The 13,168-nt window shown below is 42.8% G+C and overlaps 1 protein-coding gene across 3 annotated transcripts in view; it reads left to right on the top strand.

Moving 5' to 3' along the window:
* shroom1 (shroom family member 1) overlaps nucleotides 1-13,168 on the top strand; it is a 34,776-nt gene that overhangs the window by 12,607 nt on the left and 9,001 nt on the right. Inside the window, exons 2-4 of one of the 3 annotated variants that reach the window (XM_084374455.1) lie at nucleotides 6,585-6,625; nucleotides 9,893-12,764; nucleotides 12,864-13,050. In XM_084374455.1, coding sequence (XP_084230581.1) covers nucleotides 10,114-12,764; nucleotides 12,864-13,050 — 2,838 coding nt within the window. In that variant the 5' untranslated portion in view covers nucleotides 6,585-6,625; nucleotides 9,893-10,113. Of the gene's footprint in view, nucleotides 1-6,337; nucleotides 6,626-9,892; nucleotides 12,765-12,863; nucleotides 13,051-13,168 lie in introns of those variants that run through there. The other 2 variants (XM_084374457.1, XM_084374456.1) reach the window with 2 other exon arrangements.

Here is a 13,168-nt window from a genome sequence, read left to right as displayed (position 1 = left end):
AGTACAGAAGTATTAAATGCAGGGGCTTAATACAAATTGTGAAAAACAGAACCAGGTCATATCATATGGCCTTTATGCCACACCAGTCTGTATAAGGTGTAATAAGTCCATTAACAGCTTTTGTCACGGATTTACCAGCAGTAATACGTTCCATGTATTGCACATATATTCACAATGATTCCTTTGTTCGCTACTCTGTCTGGTAAGACCTCTTTGCTTAGATTTAGTTCTTGCCAGCTTGATGTACATTAATGTTGCTAAATCACTTGTTAATGGCATTTGTTCTTGGTCTTTTATAAAGCCAGAATCTGCTCTGTTCATTGGTTCAGACGATGGAAAAACAACAGTTTGGATGAGTTAAAACAGACCCGTAATGATGAGATAGAAGTCACTGTGAGATTTAATTAAAGAATTAATGATTCTAATGAACAACATGTGCACTGAAAAGTCAGCGTCTCCCTGGGAAGTCTCGTTCTCATGTGCTAAATCTCATGTGCTGCTGGTGAAGTCATGCAGTATCGCGGTGGGTGACGCAGTACCAGCTCGTGGGGCCACCGTGGGTGAATTCCTGCATCTGTTATGTGTCTGTGGTCAGCTGGTGGGACCACAGCTCATTACATAACAGGACAGAGATGGTCAAAGCAGCCTGGCAGAGCAGAGACAGCCATAGGCAAGAGATGACACGGGTACCTCGGTGCCCCCTGGTACAAATACATGTCTACATCATTAGACACTGTTGTAGGTATTCAGTACATACTGTAAAAAGTCTTGTTTTCAGTCATTGCTCTATGATGGTAAATTGAAATTATCTCGATTTTGGACTGTTTGACAGATAAAACAAGCAATGTAAAGAAGTCAGCTTGGCCTCTGGGAGACTGTGACAGGTTTCACAATTTTGGGACTATAACTAATTGAGAATAACAACAACTATGCAAAAATAGTGGCGTGAACTGACGATGATGTTAGCTAAAGAAAAAAACAGGGATGTACTGAGCTCTGTATTATCTGTCCTGCCAAGACTGCAGACAGTGTGTCTTTAGGGGCTTTAGGAGACACTGGGGACCAAAGAACAATAGCTTTTTTTTCCCGTAATGATGGAGTCATTGAGACTTTTCCCACCTTTTGAACAGGAAGTGGGTCATTTGTTATTGTGTTTTTTTTTCCTGTGGTGTTTGTCTTAAGCTTCCTGCCGGGCCATCTCTTCTTTCTCACTTTCTATGTTTTTCTTTCTTTCATAATTTTTTTCGTCCTGGCCCTCTTTTGTCACCATGGCTCCCTTGTTGGTGGTGGTATCACACATTTGCTCTGAATAAGGTAATCTCCTGCTTTGTGGAGATGTTGTAAGATGCTGTTGAGCCAGTGAAACATGTGACCCTTGAGGCCGTTCGTGCCTCAGGCCTGGGTCATATGTCCTCTCTCCTCTATTTTACCTGACGATTTCAGATTGTGATCGATCATAAAGGCTTACGCAATTTAGATGGTGGATGGTGATATTATATTTTGGCCAGATGGCCCATCCCTATCCTCCCTCAGGAGTTACCACCTTGCATTAAGTTGAGATTGTGGATACTTATGCAAGGTGCTTGCAAAGCACAAGACATGTTTACTGCACAACTTCAATTCATGTATTAAACAAAAAGTGGGCGAGATGTGGCAGCACTTACTCCTGTCCATTTGCTTCCATAATGGTCCCTTTTTCACATCTAACTCACCCAGATCACTATATTCTCTGATTTTAACACACATACCTAAGACTGAAAACTGTATGCCGCAGTAATGATGAATTTGCACGGCCCATTTTTAGACCAAACGCACCTACACACAAACAACACTCCATCGCCTGCAGCCTTGTTCTATTCTAGTGCGGAGGAATTCCTACAGTATCCAGTTAAACTCACCGTGACTAGATCATATTGCGGCCCTCCAGGGGGTCCTTAATACAAAAGTAATTGTCTTCTCAAAGCTGCTTGGAAGAAGTGTATCATTCGCAGAGGCCTGTGTTCATTTTGTAAGCTCGATGCTGCTGGCATGGTGCAGTTCCTGGTTAATGGTTGACCAAGGAGGATATTGAATCCTTAACTAGGGATTTTTTTATAGTGGAGAGTGTTATTTATATATTCCTATTGACCTTGTTGCATTTTGTTTGTGTGACATTATGTAAGCATGAATTGTTTAACAATGGGAGCACTATTAGCATTTACATCCCTGCAAATACAGAAGTAGCAGTTTCTACAGCTTCATATAACCTCAACATTAATCGAGTAGACTGCATGTTAATATTGTCAAGCAAGTATTAAAGCCAGATCGGGGCAGGAATGCGGAGCTTATTAGAGTGTGACAGCTTGTCTTGGTCAGCTGTAGATTTTAGACAGTGGTGTGAGCACTGCCCAGCAACACGCAGCCACTGTTTGTCTCCAGTACACACACACTGAATCTCATTGGAGATAACACTTCATTGCAACACAGCCTTTCCTTTTCCCGCTACTGGATGCTTTGGTCTGTCAGTGCGCGACACCCGACCACTTCCACCTTTTCAAACACAGCTTCCTCTCTGTTTCTGTTTGATCGTGGACAATGGGAGTGATGTCTTTCAGGTCCTATGGGAGACTTGAGTCATAATTGAGGGTTGTACACTCAATTTTACACTCAAGATTTTAAAAGAGTTCTGATTCAAGACACCAGGTAAATGTTCGAGATATGTTTCTAGTGGCTTGAGTTAAGACTCTTCAGGGGAGTTAGGGGCACCTCAGTTGTTTTATAATGGAGGGTCAAGCACTGCTGAGTAAAGAATATAATGGTTCATATTTTGATGAAGAATTCATGGTCCAAAAGTTAAGTGAAAAGATTTTAATTCTATACAGCAGGTAGCTTAAATCATTAATACACAAGCAAGAGTGGTGCCTCTCGATGTGCAGTTTTGTCTCTTTCTGCCGTCTGAGTGTCTGATCTATTTGTTATGGTTGAACTTTTTCTAACCGAGTGACTGACCTGTCCTAAAGGAATGTGTTACATGTGTAGTTTAAATATTTTCTAACACAATAAGAGTTGTGGGCAGTAAACGTCTGCATGCAACCACATCCTGACAGTTGTCTTCAAGCTTGTTCCATTGCTAACATGATTCACCCTCTGATCTAAAACTGATCTATGACTTAACGATTTAGATGTGGTCCTGCCGTCTTGATAATTGTGAGGATCTGTCTGGACCTGAATCAGTCTGAATGTTAAAGAGACAGACAGAACAATAAAAGTAGATCTTATAAGCTGTTTGTGATAAATTCAAGTTGTGTTATTCTTAACTTATAAGGGACAAATTTTCCATGAATTCTGGGTAAATTAAGACATGGCTGATCGAGCAACCACATCAATCCACTCAGCTCAGAATTCACGAGTTACGAGGATTTTTTTTACTGTGAAAAATCAGCGAAGAGTGTCTACGAAAAAAGCTCAGGGCTCAGTACTTAAGCTAACTCATCAGTCATGCGCAGGATCGTTTTCTTGACTAAATGAAAACGACTGACGATGTCATACTGCTGATATTTCCAACCATTACTGCAGTCTCGAAAAAGTCTCTCTCTTCTCATTACTTGCTCCACAACATTATAAAATAGGTCTTTATTTTGCTCTAGATTAGCCTAATAAAGTAATAAAGTCTGACCCAACCATCCCTAAACTGGTTATTAATGATGTTATTCATCAAACCTGTGGTTCTCCTGCTAATATGAGTCAAAAGGTTGTGTCTGAGCTCTACTGGGCAGATTTAAAGTGTTGTTTGTTATTGCTAAATGCTTCTGATCAAGAGCAACAGTATCCATTTAGCTCCTCGGTCAGAGGTCTGAAGGTCCGTCAACCCATCATCATCTTCATCAACAGACTTAGCAGAGCTAACAAGCTTATTGGTTTTGGCTCACTAGTTGGTTGGCTGGCTACCATGACATCAGCCACCATAGACTCCGAATTTTCTGCTTGTCTCTTTCATCTTCCTCTCTCAGTCTCAACGGTGTCTTTAACCTTTCGTTCTTGCGGTTCTGATGCATCTTTTTTTGTCATCCTGTGCTATCCGTCTTCGTATTCTCTATTTCTCGATCTACTTTCTGCCTTTTTGTTCTTACTCAGACGCCTGGTGGTCCAGTCTCGTGGCTGGATGGTGAAGGTCACACTGGAACACATAATCACCAATGAAAGACCAAAAAAAAAAAATCTGAAAGAATTTGAGAAGAATTTAACACCCCCTCCCATCCTTCATACCTCCCTTTCTTGTTCGCTGCCCTCATTCATGGGTTTAATAAATCCAATCTTCTATACGAAAAAATGCGTCTGTCCTCGCCTGACACCTTCCCTGACCACGTTGGATTATTTTTTTTTTTATGGTCTTTAAATTCTTGCAGTTCTTAAGGCTTTCTCTCTCTCCTCCCTTCACCATCATGTAGTACTTAGCTCAGTTGCCAGGCAGAAAGTGATCATGAGCTTATCCTTGTTTACATCTCTATTTAATGTTGACCCCTGGAGGTTGCGTGTAAACAAGTCTGACCTTCATATTTCTGAATAAAGAAGATCACTTAAGGGGAAACGTATCCTATAATACATACGTCTTACTGTGATTAAACCTTATATATCAAGATTATTTTGCACCTTGAAAATAGCATCAAAGCTACAGTTGAACAGATTCGTTTTGTAATCTGATTAAAATGCCTCTCCCCCTCTGTTAGCAGAGTAAAACCAACAACATTACACTGATGCTGCTCTCTGCAACACTTTGTCTGCTAACAACAGTCATTTGGTTCAAGTTTCAAGCAAATTCCAAGTTGTTTTTTCCAAGTCAAGTAATTTCTTCTCCCCCAAGATACTGCAATCTTTCTTGTCGTATCTGGTCTTTATAGAGAGAAGAGACAAGATATTAATGCAGTATTCTATCTGTCTTACTAATAATATTATTGGTCAGTGTATCTAATCCAGGGATGCCTAAACCTTTTATCTTGGAGCAGCAAAAATTAAACTTAATGGTTGACAAGGGTCAAAAAGCAAGCACCTGTTGTGTTGTGTTGTATTGTCTAAGTCTGATCTGTATTGTTTTCTGTCCTGTAGTTGTGATTTAAGAACAGGTGAAAAACTGTTTTGCCAAGATAATCTTTCCACTTTTTCTTTTATATCACTTGCCTCTTAGGGCTTCTGTAAGAAATAGGATCCCAAGTTCCCTTAATTGACTAACTTCCTGTCCAAATTGCGCTGTGCTTGTTGTTTTTTGTTTTTTTGCTAGAAACTTCTGGCGGGCCAGACCAATCCCTATGGGTGGGGCAATTTTGGCCAGAGCCTGATCTATTCTGTATGAAAATGTATTGTATTATAATTATTGATATTCACTAAAATAAACATAATTACACAAAAACAAATAACTTCATAGAGCTTATTTATTTTCACATCACTTTTAAACGATAAAATACTGACAGCAAGACTGAAAAAAAAAAACTAAACTGAAGTCAAGTCATTCGGGTCATCATGTCCTTAGTAGCAGTTGCAAGTCGAATTAAACTCGAGTCCACATATCTGGCTAACAGTAACAAAACCTCTACATAGCTGAGCACCAGCAGTGCCAGTCACAATAGAAAACAATAGAGAGAGAAACTAGGTTCTTTGTCTTATACTAGACAATCACACAAGAGGTTACTGAGAGTGAGTTTAACCCACGAAACAGACGCATCAGTGATCTTATAGTGTATTAAAAATCTCACTATGGTGTATGGCAGCTTGTATGAGTTTAGCACTATATTTTCACTACATACTTTAGTTGTTCGCTTATCGTGCGGAGATTGTTTTTTCTTTGAAGAGTGAACACATGATGAATTACAGTGATGCTGATCTTCATATCAGTCTGATTGCAGTTGTAATTATAAGAGATATCTGCAGTTGATTAATGATTAGCTTGTTACTTCTTTAGTTACAGGGGTTGTAAAGAATAGAAGAATAAAGGGCAGACTAATAGGTGTCACATATAAGAGAGAAAAGGGAAAACTGAGAGTGATGGTGGGGGATCGTTAGTCTTTGTGACTGGTATTTCTTTTTTCGGGTGGAGGCTGGGAGGTCACCCGTCCACCCACTCGCCCCACCACCACCACTACCCCCCTCCCCTCCTCCGTCCTCCCTCCTGCCTTGGCTAGTCTCCATGTGCAGGGCTCAGGGCCTTGGGAATGAATGGCGCCCGGGCTGTGCTCCGTCTTTGAAGCCGGCCAGGAATGCAAGGCCTCTTTTTTTCTCTCCCTCTCTCTCTCTCTCTCTCCCCTCTCTCTCTGTTGTTCGGGCGGCCGGCAGCACTAGCAGCTATCTGCGGCAGTGAAATATTCCCTCCGCTGCGCTCATTGTGCATCGGCAAGCCGGACGTCATCCGCTGGCCAATCAGTGGCTCCCGCTAGGCAGCCTCGGGTCTCAGTGGGGGGAGAAGGGACTCGCTAGAAGTCTTCCCTCTAATATCTAGCTCTCCTGGTTACTTGGTCCGGTCCCTCTTTAGAGGAAGTTCTGTGTGAGAAACAACGGCGGAAATCATTCAGCAAAGCCTATTTAAGTGAAACTTAGGAAACTTTTCTCTCTTTCAGATGGAAATCAGGAAGTTCAGCAACCTAGATTCAGAGTTTGGGTGAGTTTTTCTACTTTCGTCTTGCAATCAGTGCTCTCTTAAGTTTAAAAACTTTCATTCAAACCCGGTCTGCAAGTGGTTGAGCTCTCAAGTCGTTCCCAGTCGGCCTTGTGACTGTTGATCCAGCCTTCCAACTTGTGTTCAGCTTTTCCTGCTGTCATTGTTCACTTCTTCTCTTGTCTCTTGTTGTTGTGGTTTGCGTGTGAGGGTATTTGTCTGGGCCGGTCACCCTCTGCCTCACCCTCCCTCCCTCCCTCGCTCTCTCGTTCTCTCCCCTCTGTACATTTTGTCACTGCCTGTCCCCTCCATCACTTCCACTTGAGCGCTCCCCTGTTTGGGAGCCTCTCTCTGTTCGCAGGGGGAAGAGGAGGGCTGGAAACCACACACACACACACAGAGACACACACAGAGACACACACAGAGACACACACACACAGACACACCACAGATCAGAAGGCCCTTCATAAACACGTGGAATCCCCCTTAATACTGTAGTTTGAAAGGCTCCTGGGAGGTGGGTTTTGTGTATATGCAAAACGACCACCTAGGATCATGTTTGATCCAGGTTTTTCAGCTTAGCCAGCAAACTTGGCAATACTGTGAAAATGTTGCTCATTGCAATTGACTTGTAAAGCAGTTTTCAATTGTCATTTACTGACGTCTTCTTATATTTCTTGTTCTTGTTGGTAAAAGCTCCAAAACAAAAGATGTAAAGTCTATTCTTGCAGTTCCATCAATAATGAGGCCAAGCTTTTCATACCGCAGCGTGAGAGTTGATTAACTGGTTTATTGGCAACATCAACCTTTGTGTGTGCATGACAGGTATGCAGCTTCAGCTTGATGACCAAGTCGAGAAAGGCATGCAGGTCATGGGAGATAGAAGCCTACATTTACTCTGTCATTAGAGTCCACAGTAAAACCTAAACCTATCATTAACTTGCAGGGGCTGGTTTCTGCGATGAAGATGGAGATTTGCAGGATAGCTGATGATGATAGCAGGTTTCCATGTGTTGAGGAATGTTTAGAGTTGTATCTGTATCTGTTTAAAGTCTGTGTACTTGAATAAAGTAACCCACCATAGGCTGTGCACGTAAAAATTTAAGTAAATTAGGTTCTGTTCATCAAAAGATGACCCGGCCTGTAAAGTATGAGTGCTGCAGCAGATCCAGTTTGGAAGGCCCAAAGATTATTAATCAAGAGGTATTTTTGCTTTACTGTATCTCAGGTGGAAAGAAAGTTGTTTTTATAGTAAATATAAGTGAGTGAAGAGCAATTATACCATTTTTTTCGATCCAATTTTAATACTCTTTCCGTCAGAACGGTGGAAATGGAGATGTTGTCGGTATTCAAGTAAGATATTCGAGTAAGTGTGTAGGCGTTACCTTTTTTCATTTACAGCAAATAAAATAATCAGCACAATCTGCAAAACACCACAGCATAATGGCCTCTAAAGGTTTCCTGATAATGGCCTCAGATATAGTGTTTGTGTAGTTAAGTGAAAGTTTAATCTTGACAAGAAATAGATAAAAGCAAAAGCAGCTGATGGCAGAACAGAAAGGGGAAAAGTTAGGGAAGTCTTTATGGGTCGCAGTGCTGGATAACAAGGCATTATACGTCCGTCACATGATTAATCCTCACAGATTTCTGTAGTTCCATATGGATTCCTGACATTTTTTCATGTGTATGCTGCAACGTGCACCGCCAACCTCAAGACTCTTAATTAGAGGCCTCATTGATGCAAACCGGCAGACAGGCTCCTTCAACAGGTGGTTAACTGTGCTGACCTACAAAACCAAGCTGCAGTATACTGTGTGAGTCAGGAAAACAACAGTTGTATGTCTTGAAAGAGGAGGTGATGAAGAATTCCCAAACCTACATTGCTATAAGGTTACTGTTTTGACTAGAGCTGCAATGATTGGTTGATTGATTGATTGACAGAAAATCAATCTACAACTATATCTGTCAAGCAAAAATGCAAAACATTATCTGATTTCACCTTCTTCAGTATGAAGATTTGCTCACTTTCAATTCTGATTGTTTTCTCAATTAATCAGTTAGTTGATTGTTCTATAAAATGTCAGAAAATGAGGAATAATGTTGTCTTTTAATGCTTTGTTTTGTCTACAGCACAAAGATATTCAGTTTACTGTCATAGGGGAGTAAAGAAACCAGAAATATTCAAATTTAAGAAGCTGTGATCAGAGAATTTTTCCTTGTTTTTAGACTTCTCTTAAAAAGATGCTAATTAATTGAATGTCAAAATTATTGGCGATTAATTTAATAGTTGACAACTAATTAGTGTAAATTACTCTAAATTAAATGTCTTTGAATTTTGGACTGTTGGTCAGACAAAACAAAGATTAGGTCACTCTGAGACAGTGTGGTTTTTGTTTTTAGACCAAATAATTTATCGATTAATCAAGAAAATAGTCAACTGATTAATCAGTGGTGAAAACAATTATTAACTGCAGCTGTAATTATACTTTACTAACTTATATGATTTATAGAAGAAATCCCAAATGGATGAATAATAACAATAAACTGTGCACAGCTTCTTTCAAAACAAAGCGACAAAGAGCTTTAAAAGGGGAAAAAAGACTCAAACATAAGGAGTTAAAATATGTTTGGAGTCATAATTAGGACAGTGAAATGGTTCCCCCCTCTGAGCTCCACCCTGCTGGGTCTTTACTGGAAGAAGAAAAATTAACATTTTTTCAGTCAAGGCTGTATAAGATTTGTCTCAACAACTTATAACAGAAGGAGCAAGATTTTTCACAAGAGGAATTTGACCTAGAAATGCCAGGCAAAGATTTATCAGTGGTGCTGACTTACTGTTTTCTGGCATCTTAATAGTACACCCTGCAAAAATAGCAGATCTTTTTTCCCATGGACTTTTTCACAAACATACTGTAGCTGATAGAGAATTTTCTTCCATGCGTACAGTGTAAATTAAATAGGAAGGCGTTTTTCTTTTATGTGATGATGTGAGCTGCCATGCCAAGTTGACAATCAAACAGAAACACACCTGTTTGTGTTAGATTGTCAGATTGTCATGGTGTTGCAAAGCAGTCAAAACAGCTATGCAGTGGGATGTTTGTGAAGACTAATCCACGTGATATATTGAGTGTCTGCACGTTTTTTTTTTCTCAATTTGTTTTTCACTTGTGAGTAGCCATTTGCCAAAGATATGTAATAAGAGCATGAGTCCTTGGTCAACATTTCAGGCTAATAACCAGTCAGTGTTGTGTTTATGTTTTCTCCCTCCAGGAGCTACTGAGAAGACTGTTTCAAGAGGCTTTGAATAAACAAAAAGGAAGGCAGGAAAATGACCTAATTAGCGACAAGCGTGACGGACAACCTGGCGCAAATGTGTTGGTGGTAATTTCCCCAGTTTCACCCACAAGGAGGACACATGCATCAGTGCACAAACACGTACAACACATTAACAAACCCTGCCCTTCCCTTCCTGCCATCCGCCCCAGTCCTCCATGGATTCCTACAACTTCCACTTTGAGAGAATGAGCAACGTGGACCTGCATCCTCTGAGCCTGCCTGTCAGCCGGCTCTCCCCAGCCAAGTCCAACAGCAGCATTGCCGACCAACTTGCCCATCACCAACACGGCAAAGGAGACTCCGCCTACAGCTCCTTTTCTGGCGGTTCCACTGCCCCAGACTACCCCTCTCCCTTCCTCCCAGACGACCTACAGTCCAGTTCCTTCAGCCACTATGATCTTAAGTACGTAAAGTCCATTTACCATCCAACCCAGGTTCTGCAGTCCGACTCAAAGACCATGGACCAGCTCTATCGCTCTGTGGAAGCAATCTCACAGCAGTACCGCAACAATACCAACATCAAAGTAAACCACCGCAATGGCAATGACAGTTTCCATTCTAACAACAAAGCACTCTCTAAACAAGAGGTACCCTCCCAAGGAGCCTACCCTCCTGTCCGTCCTCCTCCAGTCCCAACACGCATGGATAGTTTCATAGCCACAAAAAACTTGGAGAACAGCAGGGTCCACCGGCATGGTACTGAGCCTCAACAACAACCCAGACCCAACAATCGACTCCATCCACAGCCACATGGCCTGAAAGCCCCAAGACTGGAGACGGCTAACCCAGATACAGGCAACCCGAGCGTCAATTCTGACCCAGTGTACTCAGTTTGGAGGGGCCCACAACAGCAACAGCCTCAGGCCCAACAGTCACCAAGCTACCGCCCCCACCTCCAGCCTCATGATCAGACCAGGGTGCCATTGAACCCGGAATATCTTTTCATTACAGATAACAAAACTGCCTCGGAGCAGCAGAAGTTAGCAAACATCCTAAACCGATCACCTCCCCGAGGCACAAGCCAGGCTGAGCACCTGAAACCCAGACACACCTCGAGCAGTGCTGCATGTAATGGAGACCATCACAACAAACCCAGTAGCCATTTTGAGAGTCAGCGCAAAAGGTCGCAATCAGCTCATGATTGGCTTGGTTCAGAGCCAGCCAGAGCTGCCAGTCCCTGGAATGCTGGTCAGAGTTTGATTAACAGCAGCATCCAGCATAAAGGTCAGTTCTACTTCGTCACGGGAGTGTGTAAGCTGTCTGAATCAGCATCTGTGTGTGGGTCTGAGGCTGGGAGTGAGAGCTCTACTGTGTTGGAGACACATCAGCTCAGAGAGAAAGAAAGATGCCACAGCACAATGGATAATTTGTTTAGACCTCTCCAAGAGAGCTCTCGCACTTCCAGTGGTATGATTCCAGATGAGAGAGAGGTTTTCACTTCTGTGTCCCACGGGAAGGACCTGTCCTCCAGGAGCCAGGACCAGGAGAATCGCAGACTATCCCTCACCTCGATGCAGTCTTCTCGAAGCTTTGAAGCCTTAGAAGACATCGACATGATGCAGAGTCGAGAGATTGGCCGCCACACTGCCAACAACCCTATATTCTACTGTGGACCTGACAGAAACTGCCCCACACCAACAAAGGAGGTCACTTCAGTGATAAGCAATGAACAACCTAACCATCACAAGAGAGAGGAGCAGGCAAAGAGAGGGAAACGGCAGCCCTTGGGGGATGTAGCCAGCGAGAGGATAAACAAAGAAACAACCCCGCTTCTGTACCACCTCACCGGAGCCAACAGAGCAGCATTACAGCCTAAAAAGAATGATTTCAGTGTAAAGGGCAAGGAAGCAGTCCAAAACAAAACAGGTCATGGAGACTTGGCTGTCAACGATAATGAGAGACCTCCAAAAAGTGACACAAGCAAGAACGATAGAGGGGAAGTCACCTCTGCCTGTAACACCCTGGATGACTCATTTAAAAAGTACTACAAGGAGAAGCTGAAGGATGCCCAGTCTAAAGTCTTAAGTGAGACATCATTTAAAAGGAGGGACTTGCAGCTGTCATGGCCACACCGTATCAGGCAAAAACCTGAGATGAGGCCTACAGTGATTCACGCTTTCTCCTCATCACAGGACTCTGAGACCTCCACAGAGACGCTCACTCCCTCCGTGGCCTCTGAGGAGACAGAGAAGGGGAGCATTAAAGAAGAAGTCAGGGAGAGTCACAGGGAGATGGACAAAGAGACTGAAAAGGAAAACGGGAGACCAGAAAAGGTGGCGCAGCCCCAGGTAGCACGCATCGGAGGCAGGAAACGATTGACTCCAGAGCAGAAGAAGATGTGCTACTCAGAACCAGACAAACTTAACCAGCTTGGTGGCGGCCCTGTCCACTCTGCTTGCCGCTCATTTGGCAACGAAAGTGACAGCCTGTTTGCCGTTGAATGCGAGGAAGAGGAACCTGTGCAGAAAGGAGAGCAGGGACTGGTGGCATCACGAAGAAAGTTGTTTGAGACAAGAGGTCGAGCCCTTTCAGCCTCGAGTGCTTCAAAGACGAACTTAAAACATCTGCAACACAAGGCTCTGGTGGAGTACATGGAGCGTAAGACTGGCCAGAGGGTGGCTGAGCCACAGCAACCAGCACTTCAGTTACCAACTCCGTCCAGACAGAGGCATTCTCTGGGAGAGAAACCATTTGACTGGGGTCCCAGGCCTTTATCAGCAAGTCATGAAGGAAAAAACACCAAGAAGAAACTCCACAGGCCACACTCTGCAGGCCGCATCCTTGATTCCTCCACCAGCTCCATCAGGTACAAAAGAGAAGCAGAGCCAGAGAGAAAAACATTCATTTGATGCTTTTTTGTTGAAAGTATGAAATCAAACATTATATTGAAATTTTCACAAAACAGGTATGCCCAGTTCTTCTCAGCTCAGTCTTGTTCAGGCCAATATGCTGGCCAGTCGAATCAACTCAGATGGAGGGAGAGCAGAGGTCCATCTCAGGGGAAGTCCGTCTCAGTTGAGAGTCTCCTGGACCAGCCAGAACCACCCAGTTTCTTCAGGAACAGATCCACATCCACACCACATGCACTTGAGGTAAGTTGGTTCGAACTGAGATACCTGAAAATATGTCTGTGACAACAGAACCTATTCACACTCGACAAAAACAAGCAAAACAGTAACACCCACTAATATTTAGCGTTTGTCTTTAGTA

The sequence above is a fragment of the Pagrus pagrus genome (assembly GCF_965226575.1).
Source record: "Pagrus pagrus genome assembly, chromosome: 14".
NCBI classification, from domain to species: domain Eukaryota; kingdom Metazoa; phylum Chordata; class Actinopteri; order Spariformes; family Sparidae; genus Pagrus; species Pagrus pagrus.
This window is presented reverse-complemented; position numbering and strand designations above follow the sequence as displayed.